At 50.1% G+C, this 22,435-nt stretch overlaps 1 protein-coding gene and 2 long non-coding RNA genes across 5 annotated transcripts in view; 2 read left to right on the forward strand and 1 right to left on the reverse strand.

The window, feature by feature from the left end:
* PMP22 (peripheral myelin protein 22) overlaps positions 1-4,595 on the reverse strand; it is a 31,307-nt gene extending 26,712 nt beyond the window's left edge. Inside the window, exons 1-2 of one of the 2 annotated variants that reach the window (XM_040630060.1) lie at positions 4,478-4,595; positions 59-170 (exon numbers count right to left, since the gene is read on the reverse strand). In XM_040630060.1, the coding sequence (XP_040485994.1) occupies positions 59-136 (78 nt within the window). In that variant the 5' untranslated portion in view covers positions 137-170; positions 4,478-4,595. Of the gene's footprint in view, positions 1-58; positions 171-1,856; positions 2,090-4,477 lie in introns of those variants that run through there. The other variant, XM_040630059.1, reaches the window with a different exon arrangement.
* Positions 4,596-4,727: 132 nt separating this feature from the next.
* On the forward strand, positions 4,728-12,454 carry LOC103660411. Of its 2 annotated transcripts, none has more exons than XR_567803.2 (3): positions 4,728-5,752; positions 10,505-10,726; positions 11,682-12,454. It is a non-coding gene; the product is annotated as an uncharacterized LOC103660411 (long non-coding RNA). The 2 variants fall into 2 exon arrangements; XR_567802.2 differs by lacking the exon at positions 4,728-5,752 and adding an exon at positions 8,435-8,808.
* A 286-nt stretch (positions 12,455-12,740) lies between these two features.
* Positions 12,741-22,435, forward strand: part of LOC103660414 — a 32,825-nt gene continuing 23,130 nt past the window's right edge. Inside the window, exon 1 of the long non-coding RNA XR_567804.2 lies at positions 12,741-12,877. This is a non-coding gene — a long non-coding RNA (uncharacterized LOC103660414). The remainder of the gene's footprint in view (positions 12,878-22,435) is intronic.

Genomic DNA, 22,435 nt, shown 5'->3' on the forward strand with positions numbered 1-22,435 from the left:
GGGGGGGGGGGGGACTCGGGGTGCCCCGCCCGCCCCACGCCGCCCGCGGGCCACTCACGCTGACAATCGTGGAGACGAACAGCAGCACCAGCACTGCGACGTGGAGGACGATGATACCCAGCAACAGGAGGAGCATTCTGGCGGCGAGTTGCGCTCGGCGGAGTTCCTGCCTGCCGGGAAAGACAGCCGAAGCTGGACGTGAGGCCGGACCAACTGGCGCGAGCGAGCGAGGGAGGAGGAGCGCGCGGAGGGAGGGTCCCCGCGCCGGCGGAATGCAGGGGGCTGGCACCGCGCCTGCCCGCCCGCCCGCCTGGCCCGGCCCCGGGCGCCTGCACGCCTCCCGGCGGCCGGCCGAGAGAGGGCAGCAGCCGACCGCAGCATCCCCGCGCCGCAGCCTCTGGGCCCGCCTGCGACAGACCATCCTTTGCTTTGGGAACAAAACAAGGGGTACGCACGTCTAAGTCACCCCCAGAGGAGAGGTTTCTCCAAAAGGACGAGCGGAGGCCAAGGCACACCTCCACCCACCCGGGGTTGCCTCCAAGCCCAACCCCACGAGGGGAAGGGGGCAGGAGGAGGACAGTGGGCCCCTTCCCCTACGGAGGGGGAGATGGGGGGGTCAGGGGGTAGGCGCCCAGATTTCTGCCAGAGGCCCGGGGACACCAGCGGCACGCTATGAGGGGGAGCGCGCGGCTGCGAGCTGGTTTCCCAGACCCGGTGCGCTCCGCATTCCGTTAGTCTCCGAGTTTCCACCCGCTTCTGCCAGCGCTGGGGAGCCGTCCTGGCCCCAGCTCGGCCTGGCATCGACCCGGGCGGCTCCGGAGACGAGGCGCAGAGCCGGGGGAGTGTGGGCAGGAAAGAGTGGCCCAGAGAGCGGCCCGACCGTGCGCTTCCCGCCCACCGCGCGCTTCCCCAGGAGGCCCCGGCGAGTGGGGCCTTGCGTTCCCGGGCTGGCTCCTCGCCGGATCCCGGCCGCGCCCCCGGCACGCACAGCCGAGACGCAACCCCGTCCAGCCTCGGCGCTCCGGGACGCGCGCCCAGGAGCCTGCATGGAGGGGGCCAGACGTCCGGTGGGAAGGAGAGGCGGAGGATGAAGGGCTAGGTCCCAGGAGAACTGCAGCCCGCCAGAGCCCGCAGGACATCTTCCCTCCGCAGTTGTGCTGTCCTAGCCCCTTATTTTACAGCCCTTGGGGAAGTGAAGAGCCAGGTGACCCGTTAGAGGATACCTATGACTGTGAAAACACAGCTGCACTTGGGGGGACTGTTTCAGTACAGGGCCCTGGGCCAGGGAGACGACGTTTCAGTAACAGCTTTAAAAGTACTCAGTACCAGGCCCCTCCGTTGCTCTCCATAAGCAACACATTCAAAAGAACCCTGGAATATACGGGAAGAAATAAGCCCGGTTTTCCGATGTCTTCCAGAAGGTTTAAATTAAATCCAGTGGCTCCTAGAGCCAGGGAGGGACAGAGAAGGACAATCAGAGATAGGTTATGTGGTTAGAAACTGGGGGACTACCGAGGTCCAGTAACCCTCCCCCAAGGTGTCCACCGCAGGGACCAATTTGCCAATGAGTCCCCAAGTAGGCGCTTCTCCAGCGAAACGAAAACTGCGCGGCCCCTGCCCGATATCCCAACACCACCACCCTCGCCCCTTACGACTTCGGGACCATAAAGCAGGCCCTACAAGCCGTGTAAGAACTATAGCAGACAGACCGTGGTCTGTCTATCTGAGCTCGGAAAGACAGCTCGGAGACCTGGCCAGCCCAAAGCCCGCGCCTGCTCCGCGCTTACTGGCACCATCGACGGAAGATGCCCACGTTTCTCCTCCATCTCCTCCACTTTCCCTACCAAAGCACTTACAGTCCAAAGGGATGGTTGTCCCCGATCCTCAATGTGGCCTCCGGCACAAACTTGGTGCGTTTGCTCGGCTGCTGGCGTCCGCGAAGACAGCTGCGGTGCCGGGCTGCGCGCGCGAAGCGAGGGGCCAGAGGGAGGCTCCCGGCGTTCCCCTTTAACGGGAACAACGCCCTGTCTGCGTCGCTGCAATAGGGTGTGTCCCTGGGTCAGCTTGTGCAGGGGGGCGGGCCTCAGGGAGGAGAGAGGACAGGAGGGAGGGAGGGAGGGCCGCAGACAGTTACTCAGCCTTCAATCCGCCTCAGGAGAAAGTCGATCACTGCAAAACCGCTGCGACTTTTACTCGAAACTAGGCGGCCGCTGAGCTTTGTCACCTCCGCTTCCTCCGGCTCCCCGAGTTCCTGGAGACCAAGTGCTGGCCAATAAACTGGTCCCTCCGCCCCCTCGGCCACGTGGGAAAAGCCCTCCCGAGGTCGCCCCCGCCGGTGCCCAGCGCTGGGCTTTGGGGCGCACGCACGCGGACTGCGCCCACGCGGGGGCCAAAGCTGGATTCCTGTCCTCCGGGAAGGGGGAAGCTGGCACTTAAGCGCCGAAAGACGTCCCTGTCCTCTAGGGTCCCGGCGCGCCTGGCCTGCCCTAGCATTTCCCCTGGGCACCCCTGCCCCGCGCCCGCCCCGCGCTGTCAGTGTCCGCACCTAGGCGGTGTGCCTGGTTCCCGGGACTCGAGGGGACCCACTGGAGGGCCCTGCTTGGGTGAGAATCAGCGGGAGGAGAGAGTCCCGCCGACTACAGAACAGCGTGCCGGGCGGGGTTGGGGGGCGGGGGTGGTCTGGCTCCTCCTAGCCTGGGCAAAACCAGACCACAACCGGGGAAGCTCCAGGCGAAGTTCGCCTGGCCTGGCTCCCGGCCTCCGCTGGCGTCCCCCGGCCATAGGGTGGGGAGCTGGCCATTGGAGGTCGGGGAAGAACAGCCAGGGAAATCCGCTGATTCATAGTCGCCTGAACGCGGTCCGCCCAGCGTCACAGGGAGAGAGGCTAGCCCTTCTGGGCGTGGCACAGGTGGGCCCGAGGAAGGCTGTCCGATGGCAGAGCCTTGATGGAAACAAGGAGCCTTCATGTGGATTCTGAATGTCTCTGCTTACTAATGCTGCACGTTCGCACAGGCACACCCCCGCCTCCTGCTAGTGTCCCGTGTCATAAAACCTTATCGCTCTAAATGAGTCCCTCGATTCTGTACGATTATACTCTTTGAAAGTAGCTGCTTAGGGTAGCCAATTGCATATTCTTATCTTTAAGTAAAAGTACAGCATCTGAAATATTCCTCGAATAATGAATGGTCTTTTAAAAATTCTTGTATTATGAGATTAAAAAAGATGTGTAAAAACTTCACTCAATGCCCATTGTGTGGCAAGCACTTTAGCAGGACTTTATACATGTTCTGGGAGAGGGGGTATGGGGCAATGCTTGGGCACTCTGGCTCTGGGCTCGGACAAACCTTATTACTCAGGGTTATGAGCTTGGGTGAGCAGCTGAAGTTCAATGAGCTTCCATTTTCTCATCGAAGCTAGCAGGCAAGCAGGACTGGTAATGCCTATTTTATGGTGGTGAGTAAAGGGATTGAAGTGTGTGAAGCAGTTAGCATAGTGCCTAGAACATAGGGACCAGGACTCAATAAATTGTCACCATGGTTATTATTCTATCATCTTTAGCCCTCAAGGCAAGGCAGACCCCCCTGACCTAAAATAGCTTAGAAATCCCACAGTTCTAATGTTCACATGCAAGTAGAAAAACCAACCAGAGGAATAGGGCTGTGTTCTCTCCTCCCGGGTCATTTTACAGGTCAGCAGTGCCCCAGGATTCATGGCCTGACCTTATGCCAATCAGACTTTTATTGTATTTATTTAACCAACATTTATGTGGTCACTATGTCCCCAGGACTATTCTAAGCACTTCACAAATATTAGCATACTGAACTCGGGATTTTCTTTCTCTTCTTTCTTTTTGCTCCGAGTAACCTTTTTGATGAAGTAAATACATCTAGAAAAGCACACACATCGTAAAGCATAGCTTGTTTCTTCCTCTGCCTTGAACTCAGTATTTTAGTCAATGACACCGCGCTATGGGTTTCGAACACGTGAACCTGAACCCTTTGGTTCAGCCCTCACTGCTTCTTGCCTACCTCCCACCTGCCCGGTTCCCAGGGTAGAAAAGAAAACACTGCCCAGAGCAGTGTCGACCAAGCTTGGCCACACCCAGAGCCCGGCTAGCGCTTTGCTGCAGGTGGAAACTTCTCCCTGACCTGCTTCCCAATCTGAGGTCCCCTGCCAGGCGTGTGTGCGGATGGGAAACAGCTCCAGGTCGGTCCCCTTACTCCCTTCAAATCTGGAGGTGCTGGGCTTCCTAGATGCTCTCAGATAGTCAGTCCTTCTCACCTCCCCAGCCAGACTATACAGCCAGCTCTTCATCAGGGATTTAAAGCATCCTCTGACTCTCTTGTCAATTGCAACACAGCACACCGTCTCCCTGCAATCCCTTCCAGTTGTGATTGCAGGGAGTGGGGCATCGGGCAGCTCTCCCAGAAGCATAAGCACACGCTACCCAGAGGGACAGTTTGCCAAGAAGACTCACCCGGCCAAACGGTGTAACCCCTTCCTCCACGCGGATTTCTTTGCAGTCACACGCAAGGGATGCCAAGGCAAGGCCCTCCCCACAGGGCGGCGGAGAGACCAGCAGGCAGACTCTAAGCCCCACTGCTTGCAACCAGGCTCCCTGAGATGTTCCCTGGTGGTGCTCCCTGTAACTGAAGCCAGACCAGGCGCCTTTCCAGTTTATTCAGGGGCTGGTCCAATGCTGGGATATGTCATGGTGGCCTGAGAGCATCTCAGCCTCTTCTACTTAAAGAGACAGCGCCCTGCTTTGTGTACTTGCCAGGGTACAATGATCCCAAGGGGCCCTTTGGAGCATGGAGAACCTGGGATCAACAGGGAAGGGACTTGAGGTACGTCTGCAACCTCGGAAGCCAAGCCTATTCCCACTGTGGCAGCCTGTGTGATAGCTGAGCGCCCCCAGCACCCCACCTCTCACCCTCCAGGGAATTCTGCAAGGAGGAAATGTACTGTGCGAAGGGTCTGTGCGCGTCGTGTCACATGTGTTACCTGCAGACTGAGTCTCATTTTGAATCGACATCATCATTTTAAGGAGCTCCGACATTGCACGGATAATGTTGACCTCCACGAGATGAGCCAATTCAAATAAACAAGGCTCTGTTGAAAACATTCCAGCCCGTCCGGCAGGACAGGCTAGGAGAGCGCTTGCGAGAGTTATGGAGAGGCAGACAAACGAAGATGCCGTCTTCTTCAGGCTCTTTGCCCTTTATGCTCCTTCAAGCTCTCAGAAAGGGTCCTCCATCTCTAGCAAGTTCTCCTGGGTAGAAGCGCCGAGACAAGGGCACTTGGTTTTATTGAAGGAGTCCCTTGGAATTTTGGCAATTTCCCCCACTTCTTATGTCGCGGCCGGGTGTGGGGGGGGACTGTAGTTCTCTGTAGAGTCTGGGGAAGTCTCTCTCTGCCACAAAGTTTCTTCTGCTCCACAGGCAGAAGGGGGTCCCAAAGGCCCTCTCTCTGTTCTGCTCCCAGCCTGGATCTTTCCAGCCCCAGTGAAAGAGTGTAACTGAGCCTTGGGTCTCATTAGGTCTGACTGCTCATTAAAACGACAGAGAGCTTTGCATACCACTGGCCTGGGCCTGTGTGCCGAGTGGCTGACTCAGTGGTCTGGGATGCAGGTCAGGTGTGGGTAATTTTTAACATTCCTCGAGATGCTCCAGGGTCCAGCCAAATTGTCACAAGGCGTCAGATGGCCCCTGGTTTCCTTCTAGCTGCCTTCTGTCGTGGAGCCCAGATGGAGGTAAGGCCCAGCATGGGCTGCAGGGTTAGACGAGTTATGGTTCAGTCTTACCAGGTAACACAGGGGCGTGTGTGTGTATCTGGGGTGTGCGTGTGTGGGTATACACGTGTGCATGTGTGTATGTTCTTTGTGTGTGTGAGAGAGAGAAAGAGAGAGGAGCTCCCTCAATCCTTCCCGACATAGAGGGTGAGGGAGGGCCCAATGAGCATGACTTTGGGCTTCCCCAGACAACCCCCTTCCTAGATGCCCCCCATGATCCTACCTGAAGGCCACAGGTCGAGGTTGCTGTCCCTCAGGCAGGACAAAGCCTGAGACATCTGACATCATTTCCCTCCAAGGGCTAAGAATTCAGAGATAGAAGCATAGGGCAGGGTGCGGGCGGGAGGCATGGCTTTTTCTTCTGGCTGGATAGTGCCAATCTGATCAGCCCTCCATCCTTCCAAGAGCTCCATGTTCCAGGACCAGCTCTCTTGGCCCTCCGTCTCTTTCGACCATGCCCATTGCCTGCAACCAAGCCCTGAAAACTTGTGGGCTTTGGGTAAGACCTCTTGGAGGAGCTCCTTCAGGCTTCACGGCAGCAGAGCAGGTCCCTGCTGTGCTCCCCCACCGGCCGATCCATCAGGCACCAAGACACTTGTCCCGATGCCAGGCTCTCTGCCTCCTCTTGGGCCTCTCTCTCCCCTGTTCTGGAGGCCCTCCTCGGCCAAAAGAAACCCCAGTCCCTCTGTGTTGACCAGTGCGTCCTCAGGGCCATGGAGAATATCCCCCAGGGGTATTTTACTTCTATTATTATTTCTGCCCATTTGATAAATAGGGACGATGAGAGTCAGGCAGACTTGGAGCCTGATGCGGGGCTCGATCCCAGGACCCCGGGATCGTGACCTGAGCCGAAGGCAGACGCTTCACTGACGGAGCCCCCCAGGCGCTCCTCTTTACAACAATCTTATGAACAGGCATCCTGGTCATCCTTTTTCCATGTAAGGGGAAACTGAGGCACACCAAGACCCTGAGTGTCTTTCTCAGGACACCCCACCCCACGAGGAAACCGCAAAGGCCAGATGTGAAGCAGGCATCCCAGCCACAGAGCCCACGCCCTGTACCCCGTGCTATCTTGTACCCTGACTTTGGCCTTCACAGAACATTCACACTTTGTCACGATGCGTGCCATACACATCATATAATCCAATTTCCTTTTTCCGCCAAAGATGCTGATTTGGTCTATCTATTTCTACACCCGCATTTCTTTTTTCCATTAAAAAAGCAGGAAAGCATCCCAACACCTCCAGTGCTTGCACCAGTCCTGTGAGCCCCCCTCGCAGGTGTCCGGCCTGCTTCTGTGGCAAGTCCTCTGTGTCGCAGTCCTGCAGATGACGTTTGATTTGGTAAAACGACCGCCGTCGTCCACAGGGAGTGGGATGGAAGCAGGCGCTGGAAGTGGGACCCAGCCCCTTTTTTCCTGCATTTCGAGCTGCGGAAATGCTGCCACCCGCCCGAACTTTACTCAACACAGGGGCGGGGGGAAGAGGGGTGTTGACCATCTTCTATGTGAAGAAGGCGAGGCTTGGAGAACTCACCATGTTTCTTCCAGCCACCGGCAAGTACGTGCCAGGGCTGGGCCCTGAAACCAGTCCGTCTGATTTCCAAACCTGTGATTTTTCCATCATGTGGACTCCCCCAAGGGGAAAAAAAAAAAAACAGAGGTGAGTCTTAATTGGGCATTTGTCCCGTTGATGACGTCGTCGTCAGAATGGCGGTGTCGCCAGGCACTGGGTCAATATCTGGGTAGGTGTTTACACCATAAATGAAGATTTTTCCTGTCTCACTGCGGCCAGCAGCCTGTGTGGGCGTTCTTGGCGAGGCGTGCACACATCTGGTCTGGAAAGGTCCTCAAAAGGGAGTTTACTGCCTCGTCTACACTCTTCTGACTCTTCTGAGCAGCTTAGTATTAAAAGCTCAAGCACAGGGGAGGGGGGGGGAAGGCAGAGGGGATGGAGGGAAAGAAAAGAGGGAGGGAGGGAGGGAGGAAAAAGAAAAAGAGAGGAAAGAGGAGGAGAAGGGAGAAGGGAAGGAATGGAAGGAGCCAGTTTGACTTCCCTGAGTAGCTCCCTATAAATACACATGTTTGAAATGATGGCAAATCCAAGCCCCCCGGAAGACGTTCTCTGTGGCCAAAAGAAGCAGGTAGAAAGCAGCCTGAAGACACACACACTCGAGCTGGCACCGGGCCCATTCCCTCAATAACCGTCTTTAAAAATCACAAATTTATCTTGGGACAAATTGCATCTTGAAGCCGCTTCACCTGTGGGAGCGAGAAAGCACAGAGCGATTATTCTGTGCCCTTGGAACGATACGAAGTACAAAGAATTCTTTGTTCCCGAACATTTGTTGCTTAGGAAAGCCAGATTCCGTGGATGCAAGCAGAGGGCGAGAAAGCGGACTTTTCTGACATGTCCTGAGCTAGCAGACAAGGGATCTGGGAGCAATTTAAGCAGGAGACGGTCTGAAACTGACCGGTGCTTGAGATGGAAAACCCTGAAACTTGCCTAAGACTCTGAACTCCTCAGGGACAGTTTTCTGTTCCAGGCTGGGGAGACACCCATGGAGGTGGGGAAGGCCATCAATCTGGCCACATGGCCCGGGCTGGGATAAGAGGGAATGGACAGATTTTCTGGGCCCCGCAGACCAGGCACGATAGTGCCAAGGGAGGCAGCCCGGGCTCCCTGTTGGGGGTTGTCCTTTTTGAGGGAGGTAGATAGGAGAGCCCACGACAAGCCAAGGGAATGTTTGATTCAGGGAAACGAGGCCACACCAAGCCATGGGACACTACTCTCCTGCGAGAAAAACGAGGTGTGCACCAACCGTTCCGGAAAATGATGTGAGTGAACAAGCCCCAGATGCATCGTTTCCTCGCGATGCGTCGTCCTACGAGTACCTCTGAGCCGGAGAAACAGCGGTTGCACTAAAAATGACCTTGAACACAGATGTTTTCTTCCTCTCTGTGAAGCACTTATCAAGTGTGAAACCTCAGCTTAAGCCAAGGAAGTTCACGGACAAAGGTCAGATCCTTTGAGAGGTTCAAGGCAGAAATGGGCAAAGCTTCAACCATGCGTACTCTTCCTTGTTAAAGACCCAGGAATATCTATCCAGGGTGCGAGTGGTAAGCCTGGGTCTCCTGCGGGAATTACCTTGGCATTCTGATCTGGGAATTAAAATTCTAGAAGTGTATCTCACAGGAGTGATGGATAGGCAACAATTTGGCCATTAGCACCCTGTTTACCGTGAAGGAAACTGTGAGCTTCCTTAATCTCAAACCATGGGGAAATGACTGGAGAAATTTGGTGCAGTCTTAAGATGAGATAATATGTAGGTATTAAAAATAACATTGAAGAAGGTTATGTAAGGAAATGAGGAAAAGTCAACAATGCATGGTTAGTGGGGGAAATTTAGGAAATAATACATCTATAATGTATTGGGTGCTTACCAGGCACTGTTCTAGCCCCCTCACTTAATACCTACAACAGTCCCAGGAGGGCTGGACATCTCTGACCCCTAGGGCACCAAGAGGTTAATGTAGTGCCGGGGGCACACAGCTGGAATGGTAGAGCTGGAATAGAAACGTTGACCGTCCAAAGGCAAGACCCTACGTTCTCAACCTCTAGACCCCAACAAATGTATGCTTTCAGACACATCCCAAGTTCCACGGTGACAAAAAACAAAAACAAAATCTGAAAGCCTGCAGAGTTGGAGAATGCAGCCCAACCCTGTGCTTCCAAGTTCAACATCAAGTGGGAAAAATACATTTGCGTGGAAGCGAGCTTATCACAGGGCCGATCGTGACTAATGATCACCCGTCTTAGTCTTGTGGCCTCCATCAGCTGAATCTGTCACTTTCTGGCTTGAGTGGAGGAAGTGGGCACTGGGCCTACCCCAGGGAGGGGTCAGGAGAGCCACGGGCCAGGCCTTGCTTCATTTCTTGTGCTGTCTCCAAATGGAGTCACACGTCCAGACCCAGAGGTAGTACGACGGTATTGCATTCAGTTGTGCATTTACAAGGAAGCAGCTTGCATATCTTACAATGTTGATGGTATAATGTAAGCATTTATATGGACCATGAGTTTCATAACCTTATTTTGTACTTATTTAAATACATCAGGAGACAAACAGAAAAAGTAAAAAATAAAAAAGGAAGTGTCCCAGACCCTTATTGATCTTGAGGGGCCATGACATGAATGAGCCAACAGTCCATTGGTCTAGGTATGTGACTTTGAATCTGAGAATCCTTATGACTCACAGCAAAAACATGGTCAGACGTAGTTCAGATGAGTACAAGTGCACTGACCAGTTATGGTCCATTGACCAAGGGGGAAAGCCCTACATGGTTGTCAATGCTCTATCTCCAATCACACTGTCTTCCCTCTCTCTCTCTTTCTCTCTCTCTCCCTCCCTCTTTCTCATGCCTCATCCATCCATTATGGTATGCAATCATAATGCAATCAAGATACTATTACTATCTGAAGTTCACTACCTTGTGACCTCCTCAACCATTGGGAGATCTCAACCATTGGGAAACCTTCCAAGGAAGGTATTTTCAAGAGGATTCCCAGGGGGTGATCTACTCGATATAGTCTTGTGCCTTGCTCCTATACGATTTTGGATCATTGAATACAGAACTCAGTCTTGGGAACCCTTAGGCAGGGACTAGATTATGAAGCATTTTTAAAATTTATTGGACCATTGAACTTTTGTTCCCAGATTCTCGCCAAGACATAGGTTCCATGGAACTCACTCTTGGAAACACTTCTATTGAAACACTGGGCTGCATGACCTCTCCAGCTCTGATGTTCTAGTCTTTCCTAAATAGAAGAATGGTATTCCTTCAAACCGACTATAGACATTTCAGGAAATGAAGAGACAGATTTGAAGACAGGAGGCTTCAGCTAAGGACTCCAGGCCAACTAACTTTCCCCCAAGCAGGTAAGGGAAAACATGCACGGAGGTCAACTGAGAGCTTTGTCACTGTGATCCTGAGTAAGGAATTTGGTGGATGTCCTCTGAGGTCATGCCATGCCATGCCACTCCCAGTGGCCACTCAGCAACACCTCCCTCCCCTCCGCCTTGTTATATGTTTTTCTCCTTTTGGAGAGACCACAGTATTTCAACTCAGGGGGTGGCCCCATCATGGTCTTTGGAAGAACACTGCAAAAAATAGTCATGGTGTTACATGAGTAACCCAAAGTTGGCCTCTGTGTACTAGTCCCTAGGTTGTGTATTTCTCACAGACTGAGACCCATCAGCTCAAAAGCCTGCTGGTGTCTACTACAAATTTCTACATATCAAATTATTTTAAAAATTGCCCAAATCAGCACATTCTTATCCATTTCGAACCTGTCTGCTTTGCATACCCCGTGAAACCTCACTGCCTATCTGTAGGCCATTGACAACATAGAGACCAAGCTGCTATGGCCCTTCAGAGTTCCGACCCAGAGGCTCCTTGCCGCACTGGTGAGTAACATCGCCTACGCACGTAAGCCCCTTTTTGGAATCCGGTCTTCTAGGATTTCCTTCTCCCTCTTCCTTTTGGTGGTACCCTCTGTGCCCACCCACCATAGCCCCTGGGCAGTCTCATGTTGAGAGGGACCTCCCCAACCCAAGCACCTGTTACTCCCTCTGTTGGTCATATCTTTTCCCCCTAGACCCGTCCCAGAGTCCCTCAAATGAACCCCCACATACACATGGAGAGATGTGAGACACAGAAGAATCCCGGAGCCAGCACACAGAAACCCAGCGATGGCCCTAGGATTCACGCATGCAGAGAAAGGCAGAAAATCCTCCAGAGAAGCAGAAGCGCCCCAGGGGTATCATCACACAGGCCATTCCAGCTTCCTCAAATACCCAGCTTTATGGGTTTGTTTGTTTGTTTGTTTTCCAGAGGGGCTAAGGGTGCAAAGTGTTGACATGGATTGCCAGTGGTGGGCTGCCAATGGGAAGACCCTTCTCACTCTCAAGTGGGGGAGAACACCTGTCATGAGGCTGAAGGCATGAACTGCTCTGCTATGTAGCTGTGGAAAAAGAAGCACCTGGTACAGAGAGCTGTATGTCATCTGGGGGAAGCCCTCGAGAGCCCTGCACCCAGACAACACGCCATGAGGTGGACTCCCGCTTGGGTGACTGAGGGACCCATTGTTTATCCAGCAATTTCAGCAGCCGACCCTTATCCACAGGGCTCAGTGTGGATACCTGGTAGGGCTGAAACGGGTTGGTCTTAACAGCTGCACAACTAAAGCACCAGCTCCCAGTCTACACCAGCAGTTGCTTCTATAAAGGAAACAAAAGCCATATAGTTCCTCTCACTAAGGTCACTGGACTTTGCTGGCTTCTTCCATGATGAGAGAGTAAACACAGAATGACTCAGTGTTCTTGGCATCCAAGGCCATCCACAGGCAGAACCAGACTCTGGGCAAAGTGTATTTTGAACATTTTAACCTCAACTATGTGAGGGGAAGGGAAACTAAGGCTCCTTCCAACTATATTCATTCAGCAGGGATTTATTGAGCAACTACCATAGACCAGAAGCAAGCAACGTCGCTTGGCCTCTTTCATCTCCATTAGAACGCAAAAGATTCCCATCCCTCTAGGGGTGCCTGGGTGGCACAGCGGTTAAGCGTCTGCCTTCGGCTCAGGGCGTGATCCCAGCGTTGTGGGATTGAGCCCCACATCAGGCTCCTCTGCTATGAGCCTGCTTCTTCCTCTCCCACTCCCCCTGCTTGTGTTCCCTCTCTCGCTGGCTGTCTCTATCTCTGTCGAATAAATAAATAAAATCTTAAAAAAAAAAAAAAAAGATTCCCATCCCTCTAAAAGTCCCTCTTTGCAATGCAGCTTTTTCCATTTTCTCCATCAAAAGGTGCAGGCTGTTCCTCCACTCTTTGCATCTGGACCTGGCCACGTGACCTGTTTGGGCCAATGGGACATTCTCAACAGAAACAGAAGCTTCAAGAGGGCTTGCTCATTGAGGCTTGCCCTCTTCCTGCTGGGGACGATTCCCCCATCATCTGAACAAGCCCAGGGAATCTTGCTGGATATTGAGAGACCAGCCAGCCCAGCCATCCCAGCTAAGGCCCTGGAAAAGTGAGTCACCCCAGGGTGAGGGGGGGGGCCACTGGAGAGCAGCTGAGCCTGGCTCAGACCATAAAGGATGCCATGCAAAACCCAGCCAGCACTCATTGCTGAAAACCGATGATTTGTTGTTTCAAGCCACTAAGTTTGGGGGTGCTTTGTTTCACATAAAAAGCTAGCTGATACATTAACAATCCTAGAATTGGGGTCAGGTGCCAAATACATCCATTAGAAGCAGAACCCCATGCCAGCAGGTCAGAGCCAGCATGTCCTGCAGTAGCAATTTGACTTGCACTCCCTCGTGGCGCTCTGGGGCCTGGAAAACTGACCTTAATACTTAGCTCAACTGACTCTCAGGGAAGAAAGTGGGAAGGTCAGGGAGATTGAACAGATTCCATGGGAATCTGTTGGGGCTCCATGGGAATCGCTTAGCCTCTCTGGAAACTCTCTGGCATTTTCCAAGGGTCATCTGGTTCTGTGGGGATGCTATGGGTCCATAAAGAGCCCTGTGGATTTGTGGGGTGTTCCGAGACGCAGAGTCAAGCAGGACCTCTCAGACTGACTGTGGCAAAGCGCCATGCTTGTTTTTGCTTTATTTCTAAACCATTGCAGTCAGCTGCTTGATCCCACCGGATGTGCGCGATGGACACGCCCACTGATTGTGTACTTGGCCGCCAGGCAACATAAAATTGCCATGAAAGTTTCTAAATTCTTACTCTCGATTTCTGTATTGACCTCACAGCCACCCCGTAACAGTTCGTGAGCTGGCACTGGTCCCGTGTGTGGACCACGCTTTAGTCGAATTTCTGCAAAGAGGGCGATGCTGGCCCGCCAGGGTGCACAGCCCCTGACCCAGAACCATGAACTCTCATTTGTGGCAGGAGCTTAACTATTCAAGGTTTTCTTGGGACACTGAGCCAGAGGGCATTTCTATGGAAAGTCAAATTGCCAGACAACTTTTGAAAAGAACAGAACCCTTACTTGGGAGAGGCTCTGAAGCATAAAATAATAACTCTCAACCTTTTGCACCTCATTGGCCAGAAGACGCGGTTGTCCTAAGGACATTGTTCTGTGACCATCGGTGAGTCATGGTCTTAACAGTGATGCCAATCTGCGTTGCCAGCCCTACCCCGAATGCCAATGCAGGGGCTGCTGGGTAAAGTCTGCCCGAGGGGCTGCAGGAACGGCAACTCCAGCCAGTGAGATGATGCACCCCAACTCTCAGCACCATTCTCAACGGAGCCCCCCCTTTCTCAATCTGCAGACAGCAGGAGGATAAATAAATCCCAGAAAAAAATCTAGATTGCGTTAAGGAGTGTCCCTTGGAGCGTCTTCCTGGGAGAGGGTCTTGCGGCATTGGATAGGGGTACCAGGAGCATGCAGAGGGAAGACGCTAAGGACACTTAGCCAAAATGCACCAGGCCTTATCTCTGGGTGCTTCTCAGCAGCCATACAGTCCGAAGCTAACGGAGGCTCGGAGCAATGAAATGAGATGCCCCGAGTCACGCGGTTACCTTCTGCTTATAAAGAACTGCAATCACTACTTCTACATGAGCCCCCAACAAAATAACTCTTGTCCACCGATCGATGGTGCAATTTTAGAATTTTTTCCCCCTGAAATCTTTTTTTTTTTTTTTTACGTCTACAGTGGACAGTGTCGGTGTTCTGCCGAAATACCATCAAATGCTGTTTTATCCTTTCTGTGCACCAGCTCCTCAGCCCACCTCCATCGTTGTGTTTCCAACGGCCAGTACCCACAAGCTCTTCTTTGAAGGGCTGCCCTTGGGCTTCTGGAATTCTCCGCCTGCAGGCACAGAGAGCCAGAGATGCCTGGGAGCTCATGTACGTGCCTCCCGCCCTCATGTTGGCCATTACCCAGACTGCCAGGTTAAGGAGATTGAAAGCTCAGATCCCTTGCTGTGGGTTGGGGCGACTCTTAGCGGCACTTACCCTCCAGTATTCTATAGGGTAAGGATAACAGGATGTTGCCTAAGATGCTGGTGCCTTTGCTTGGCTCCTCTCAACTGCCCTGCGTCCCCATCCTTTATCAGTCCACAGTGGGGGGATCTGCTTAGTAAGTCACTTGCCCACAAATTTCCATCTCAGTGCTGGCTTCTGGAGAACCCAATCTAAGGCCCCTTTTCTGAAAGGTGGCAGGGAAGGGAAGGGAAAGAAAGACAGGGGAGAGTGGGGCAAGAAGGAGACGTACTTTCACTTTGGATTACCCTCCAATGGCCATGGTCTTCTACGTTTTAGCTTGAAGTTTCTGAGACATCTACGTCCATGTCACTGTGCCACATAATTGTTGCCTGAAATTACAAACATGATAGGACATTAAGTTTGTCAAATACTCACATAGACTAGAAGAGACCTCGGAGGTCAGAAAATGAGCAACCAATAGGCTGAAGTCAGCCCACTGACGTTTGGTCTACACACCATAGGGCCATGATGTTTTCAGTTTGAACTCACTGCCAGCTCTTCCAACCTGGAGTCACGTGAAAATCTCTATTTCAGGCTGGCCTTGAAAAACTGGGACACTTGGCAACACCAAGCCCGCATTACTGCACGGCAGCAACCACTCAGAGCTGAGTTAGTGGCTCAAATTTAAATAATGCATTAAGGAAGATAGAATAGCAAATAAAATCCCAAATCTTAATAGCTTAACCCAACAAAGATTGTTATTCACTCAGACTCCAGTTGGGGTCGGTGAGGGCTCGAGTCCCAGAGACGACTCAAGGATCCAGGATTTCTGCTTCTTCTTATGAGATATCTTATGACTAAGTAGCACCGAGATCACTGTGGGAAGGCAGGAGAAGTGGGAAGAGGCATGCTGGCTCTGAACCACGTAGCTGACATTTTTCTCCAGCATCCATTGGCCAAAACGAATTGAATGAACCCAACTGAGCTGTAAAGAAGACTCGGTGTCAGAGATTACTCAGTGTCTGGTAAGCATTCTCTCCACCACACACAGAGGAGCTCTGTTTTGCCAAATATTCACAAACTCTATTACCTCCCAGACGCTGTCCTTAATTATCTTGCACCAACATGGGATGTTGGCTCATCCGGTTACCTTGGGTTCAAAGGAACTGTATCAAATTGGAAAGTCTCCTCCGGGTCTGTAAGGATACCCTAGTTCTTCCTTCAGGACGCAAGTAGCCAAGAGCCTTGGACCAAGAAGTAGCCAGGAGCCTTGGACAAGCGTCCCCAGGGCGGAAAAAGCCCTCAAGCTCCTGGACAAACCCTCCATCCACTGACCAAAACACACCTGTTGCAGAGACAGAAGTGACTCCCAGCTGTCCCCAGAGGCCGGACCTGTCACCCACACCTCTCTGTTTCTATTTCAACAGACATCTGGCAGCTGGTAAAAGGACTTTTTGAACAAACATGGTGTCTTTTCTCTACCCGTCACCCCGCATCGCTCCCAGGGCAACAATGTATATGATGGTGACTGTCTGACCAAATGAGGCCACACGGAATGTAGTTGAAATTCACCCCCATGGGGCTGGGACAGGTGCTTGGGGGGTAGCTGGGAATGAAACTCCCAACCGATGCTATGGGAAAGACATTTCAAGGGCAGGCCACCAACTTATGAATATTTCTTGCTATTACCACTTTATAAACTAGAATTTACCTGTATGGAACAATCTGAAAGTGGCTCATTAAGGGTCCGTTTCACCCCCCAACCCCCACCCTCTGCCCAGTGCTCTGTGTTAAAATGAGACGTTCCCTTACCCTCAGGATAAGAAAAGCCTTCAGGAGCAACTAAAGAATCATGGAACTTTTCATCAAAAATCAGGGATGTACTGTATGGTGACTAACATAATATAATAAAAAAATATTATTATATTAAAAAAAAGATGGAAAAGCCATTCACTGTCTTCTGGAATTGCAAAAAAAAAAATCCTCTAGATCAGTACTGTCTAGCTTATTTCTATCAGTTCCAAATACTATTTCTAATTTCCTTTTTAATTTATTTCTGGACCTACAGGTGGTTAGAGGTATGTCATTTCGTTCACAAATATGTGAGGACTTTTTCCGGATTGGAAGACTAATTTTTTATTTAATTCAATTGTAGTAAGAGGACATACTCTGTCTGATGTTAATCATTTTAAATTCATTGAGACTTTTTTATGGTCCTCCTATGGCTTATTTTGATTAATGTGCTATGTGCACTTGAAAAGCTTATGTCTTTTGCTGTTTCTGGATGGAGAAATATTAATCATAAATGTTCATTAGATCTCTTGGTTGATAGTTGCTTCAAGTGTTCTGTATGTATCCTCCTGATTCCCTATTTTTTAAAAGATTTTATGTATTGGGGCGCCTGGGTAGCGCAGTCGTTAGGCGGCTGCCTTCGGCTCAGGGCGTGATCCTGGCGTTCCAGGATCGAGTCCCACATCGGGCTCCTCCGCTGGGAGCCTGCTTCTTCCTCTCCCACTCCCCCTGCTTGTGTTCCCTCTCTCGCTGGCTGTCTCTCTCTGTCAAAATAAATAAATAAAATCTTTAAAAAAAAGATTTTATGTATTTATTTGAGAGAGAGAGAGAGATGGAGAGGCAGAAGCAGGCTCCCAGGGAGCCCTACTTGGGACTCGATCCCAGGACCCTGAGATCCTGACCTGAGCCAAAGGCAGACGCTTAACTGACTGAGCCACCCAGGCGCCCCTCTGTTTTTTCTTCTATCAAATATTGAAAAAGGGTGTTGTAACATCCTACTCGTACTGGTGGCTGTGGTTATTTCTTTTTGCAGTCTCATAAGTTTTTGCTTAATTTATTCTGGAGTTCTGTTACGTGCATAAACATTTGGGATTGTTGTGTCCTCTTGTTGGATTGATCCTTTTATTTTTATAAAATTGATCTCTTTGCTCTGAAGTCTGATAGTAACCGTCCGATATTAACTGAATCACTTCAGCTTTTTTTTTTAATGATTTTTTATAATATTATGTTAGTCACCATACAGTACATCCCCGGTTTCCGATATAAGGCTCAATGATTCATTAGTTGCGTATAACACCCAGTGCACCATGCCCTCAGTTTGTTTCTCATAGTCCATAGTCTCTCATGTTTCATTCCCCCTTCTGATTACCCCCCCCCTTTCTTTATCCCTTTCCTCCCCTACCGATCATCCTAGTTCTTATGTTCCATAGATGAGAGAAATCATACCAGAAACATAAAGGACCTATATTCTAGAAACTATAAATCACTCTTGAAAGACATTTAGGAACACTTCAGCTTTTTAAAAATTAGTCTTAGTATATCACATCTTTCCCCCTTCTTTTCCTTCCTATTTATGTCTGTCTATATACAGGGACTTTCTGGGACCCATGTTCTTTGCTGCCTGATATCCAGTGTCCAGTTTCTATAGATTTTATCTGTTTGGGGTTTTTTTTTTTTTCTTTTTTGGTTATTCCTAGTCAGAGGGTAAATCCAGTCCCTAACACTCCTTCTTGTTCAGAAATTAAAGTTCTTTTGTTTGATTTTTTTTTAATCAGTATTTTCCAAACAGGCATGGGTCCTTCTCATCCCTGGTCAGAACATAACTTATCTACCAAGAATCTGCTCCAAGATCACCTCCTTCATGAAGCTTCCCCTGGTTTTTCCCTCCCACCTCTGCACCCTTTGTAGAGAATAGAGCTTTTCTATTCATGGGAATACACTCTGAGCACCTCATGAGTTCCTGCGGTGGGGTCTACCAATATAGCCTACCTGTTGCCTCTAAATGCTTTTTTCTAGATAAAAACAACTTCTTCCCTAGACATCTTTATTTCTTGTTTCCATCATTGTCACCAGCAGCTGGTTTGTGTCTCAAGATTGTTTCCCTCAACATTACCAAGATAGGATTTTTTTACACTGAGAAGATATTAATGCCGGGGCCCCTTCCCACAAACCCCACCCCCACCCCTGCCATAGAGAACCAAGCCTTTCTGGCACATTGGATAATGGGCGATCAGCTGGTCTCTTCACTAGTTTGGTGACTTGTTCCTGCCCATACATTTCACATGGCGCCCTGAGCAAAATTAAGATCACTGCATGTCTAAAGAAGTTGTGATGTATCTAGACAATGGAATGTTATTCAGCACAAGAAGAAAATGAGCTATCAAGCCACGAAATGACATGGATGAAACTTACCTGCATATCATTAAGTGAAAGAACCCAGGCTGGAAAGACTGCATAATGTATGATGCCAACCACAGGAGATTCTGGAAAAAGCAAAAGTATGGAGATGATAAAAGGATCCGTGGTTGCCAGGGGTTTGGGGACATGTGAGGAATGAATAAAAGATTTTTAAGGCAGCGAAATTACTCTGCATGATACTATAATGATGGATTCATGTCATTACACATCTGTCCAAACCCATAGAGTGTTCAACACTGAGTGAACCCTGAGGGTAAACTCCAAGCTTCAGGTGATGATGACGTGTCAATGTAGGCTCATTACATTGGGAGATGTTGATAATGGGAGAGATGGTGTATATGTGGGGAAATTACTGTGCCTTCTCGATTTTCCTATAAACTAAAACTTCTCTTAAAAAAATTAAGTCTTATAAGAATCATGTCACAAATCTGTGTGACCACTTACAGGATGCTGACTCCATGAATCCCACATCCGGTTGCTAAAATCTAATTACACTTTGTTGCATTATTTGTTCATCTATTTCTTTACCATATTCCTCCTTCAGTCTATAACCCTTGGAAGGCTGGGACTTGTCTTGCTGTTTTCTGATTCCTATGCCTAATTGTAGTCCCTGGCATAAAATAAGCACTTTACCAATATTTGTTGAATGAATGAATAAATGAAAGTATAGTTAGAAAAATGTACGAATCTCCAAACCTCCATGTATTTCTAGAATGCCTGCCCTGTGGTGACCCCGTGTTTATACGCACCACACCTGTTGGCTGCTAACCATCGTTTTGAGCAACTCATTTATTTACATTACTTCAAACATCTTAAATTTCCAACCTAATGATTCACCTAGGACCCATTCTGTCACTTGGGCTTGAAGACTGGTTTAAAAATAGAAAAACAGGGGCGCCTGGGTGGCTCAGTCGTTAAGCATCTGCCTTCAGCTCAGGGCGTGATCCTGGCGTTCTGGGATCGAGCCCCACGTCAGGCTCTTCCACTGGGAGCCTGCTTCTTCCTCTCCCACTCCCCCTGCTTGTGTTCCCTCTCTCGCTGGCTGTCTCTCTCTCTGTCAAATAAATAAATAAATAAAATCTTTAAAAAATAAAAATTACACGAATAAAACTACAAAAACAAAAAGCAAAAACAAGAGCGGAGAATAGCAGAATCATAGGATATCTCAAGAATGCCTCGTGCAGTGACAGCCACAGTGAAGAGGGCCAGCACAACATTATCCTTCCACCATCTTTCTTTTTTTTTTTTTTCCACCATCTTCTGAGCTGCTTCCTGAGCACCTGTTGTATGCACGGACTTTGCGAGCCTTCCTATGGCAAAGTCGACCCCTTTTTGCTTTTCAATCGGATTAAACATGTAGGAGCCAGGCATATAAAGACACGTTCTTATTATTATTCCTATTTTACACATGAGGAAAATGAAGTTCAGGGTACAGACACTTCCCAAGTCCATCAGCCAGAAGATCAGAATTGGACCCTCCCATGTAAGCATGATACCCCTGCCACTAGCTCAGCCTAAAGTTTTCACTTTCTCACAGGTTCACTTTATCTCAAAAAGGATGAACCCTTGATGGTGTTGGGTCCCCAGAACAGTGGATCTGATAACTCTTGACCAAGCCACGGCTTGGAACAGGATCAGGATTTTATGTGAACTATTTGAAGACCTCTGATGAAAGGCTGTTCAGTGAGAACATTCAGTCATGCTCAAAACATCTGAGGGACTGAACTATGTTTATCCAGACCTGGCAATTCCTGTGTTCAAAACTATTTTCCTGGAGCACTCTAGAGGGCTTAGTCCTTGCCAGGGAATGTTCCTATAATGTTTCTCTCGGGTCAGAGGGAATCACCACCCCTGCTCTGTACGTGCGGGGATGGCAGCTGCCGGTCCTGCCGCCTTTCCAGGCAGGCTCGCGGGGCTGTAGGAACACGCAGTTTTCATCAAAGCTTATAAACACCTCGTGCATGGTGCAGCCCTCCCAGCAAGGGCTTGGGGACACCTTGGCCACACCGATCCCCAGGATGTCCAGACCAGTTTGTGGACAAACCTGGAGGCTGCGATTCCGGATTCTATTGCTCTTTCCTTGGTCGCACACCCCAGCCTTAGGCCACCTGTGGTCTGAGTCTTAGCCCCTCTTCCAGCACATGTGAGCACGTGGCTCCGTGACAAAATGGCAGAGCTGTATTGTGGGGGCTCCCCCTCTGAATACAAGAGGCAGCAATGGGATCCAAAGGCATGAATCCCTGGACGCGTCCTTTTACGAATGGGATGGGTTGCTAGAGTCTTAGAAAGACAGCCATTTCTCACAAGCTCGACTGCCTAGTTTCATCTTTGTTTGTGGGTTTGCGTCCCCTTTGCTGCCTCCCAAACTTTACAAAAGGCTACTTTAAATGTCTTCTCTCAGCTGTCCTACAAAACATCAAGGGGAACCACTTTCTGTACACACTAGGGCTGCCATAACGAAGTGCCACAGGTTGGTTGGTTTGAACAACAGAAACTAATTTTCTCATGGTTCTGGAAGTCTGAAATCAAGGTGCCTCTTCTGAGACCTCTCCTTGACTTGTGGGTGGCCCTCTTTTCCTCTGTCTTCACATGGTCTTTCCTCTGTGCGTGTCTGCATCTAAATTCCCTCCTTTTATAAGGACGTTGGTCGTATTGAATGAGGGCCCGCCCTCATGACCACATCTTCACCTGATTGTCTCTTTAGGGACCCTTTCTCTGAACACATCACATTCTGAGGTGCTGGGGTTTAGGACTTGAACATATGAATTTTAGGGGGACACAGTTCAGCCCATAACACACCCCAACACAGAACAGTGTGGTGGGGCCTTGGGAATTAATGAGGGCTCTCCAAAGGGAAGAGAAATTTGAGAGGAGAGAATGGCAGCTTCAAGTCCAGCCATCCCTTCCTCCAAAAGAGATTCTCCTTCCAGAGCAATCTTGGAGTTTCTGGGTTTCTTTCTTTCAGTGAAAATTACATTCTTTACAGTCCGTCTCTTAGCCAAACTCACTTTCGGCCAAACCTTATCCCACCCACCGCTAACTCTGCCACTGCCCAACCCTCCTTTCTTCCACAGTCCCCGCGACTACGGCCAATGCATCTTCCCAAAGCACGGCTCAAACCCTAAGGTCTCCTCATGGACGAGTCAGTAAAGTTCAAATCACTCTCCCAAAGGCCCCGTTATATCTTCCCAGGCATGTCCTCCACCACTCCCCTCAGAGAACACTTTTCTCCAGCCAACTAGAAAGCACACCCTCTTTCTATACCTTCATTCATACTATCCCCTTGACACTTTGTCTGTCACAATTCGTCCAATTAATCTGTCTCCACCTTTAAATCCCACCTCCTGTATTAAGCTTTTCCAGATCCAAAAAACAAGAGCTCCCCCACTTCCATCCTTACCTGCTAACACCACTTATTTTGTCTCTCTTGAATGGCACTTG

Source organism: Ursus maritimus, unplaced genomic scaffold, assembly GCF_017311325.1.
Source record: "Ursus maritimus isolate PB19 unplaced genomic scaffold, ASM1731132v1 scaffold_14, whole genome shotgun sequence".
In the NCBI taxonomy this organism is placed as follows: Eukaryota; Metazoa; Chordata; class Mammalia; order Carnivora; family Ursidae; genus Ursus; species Ursus maritimus.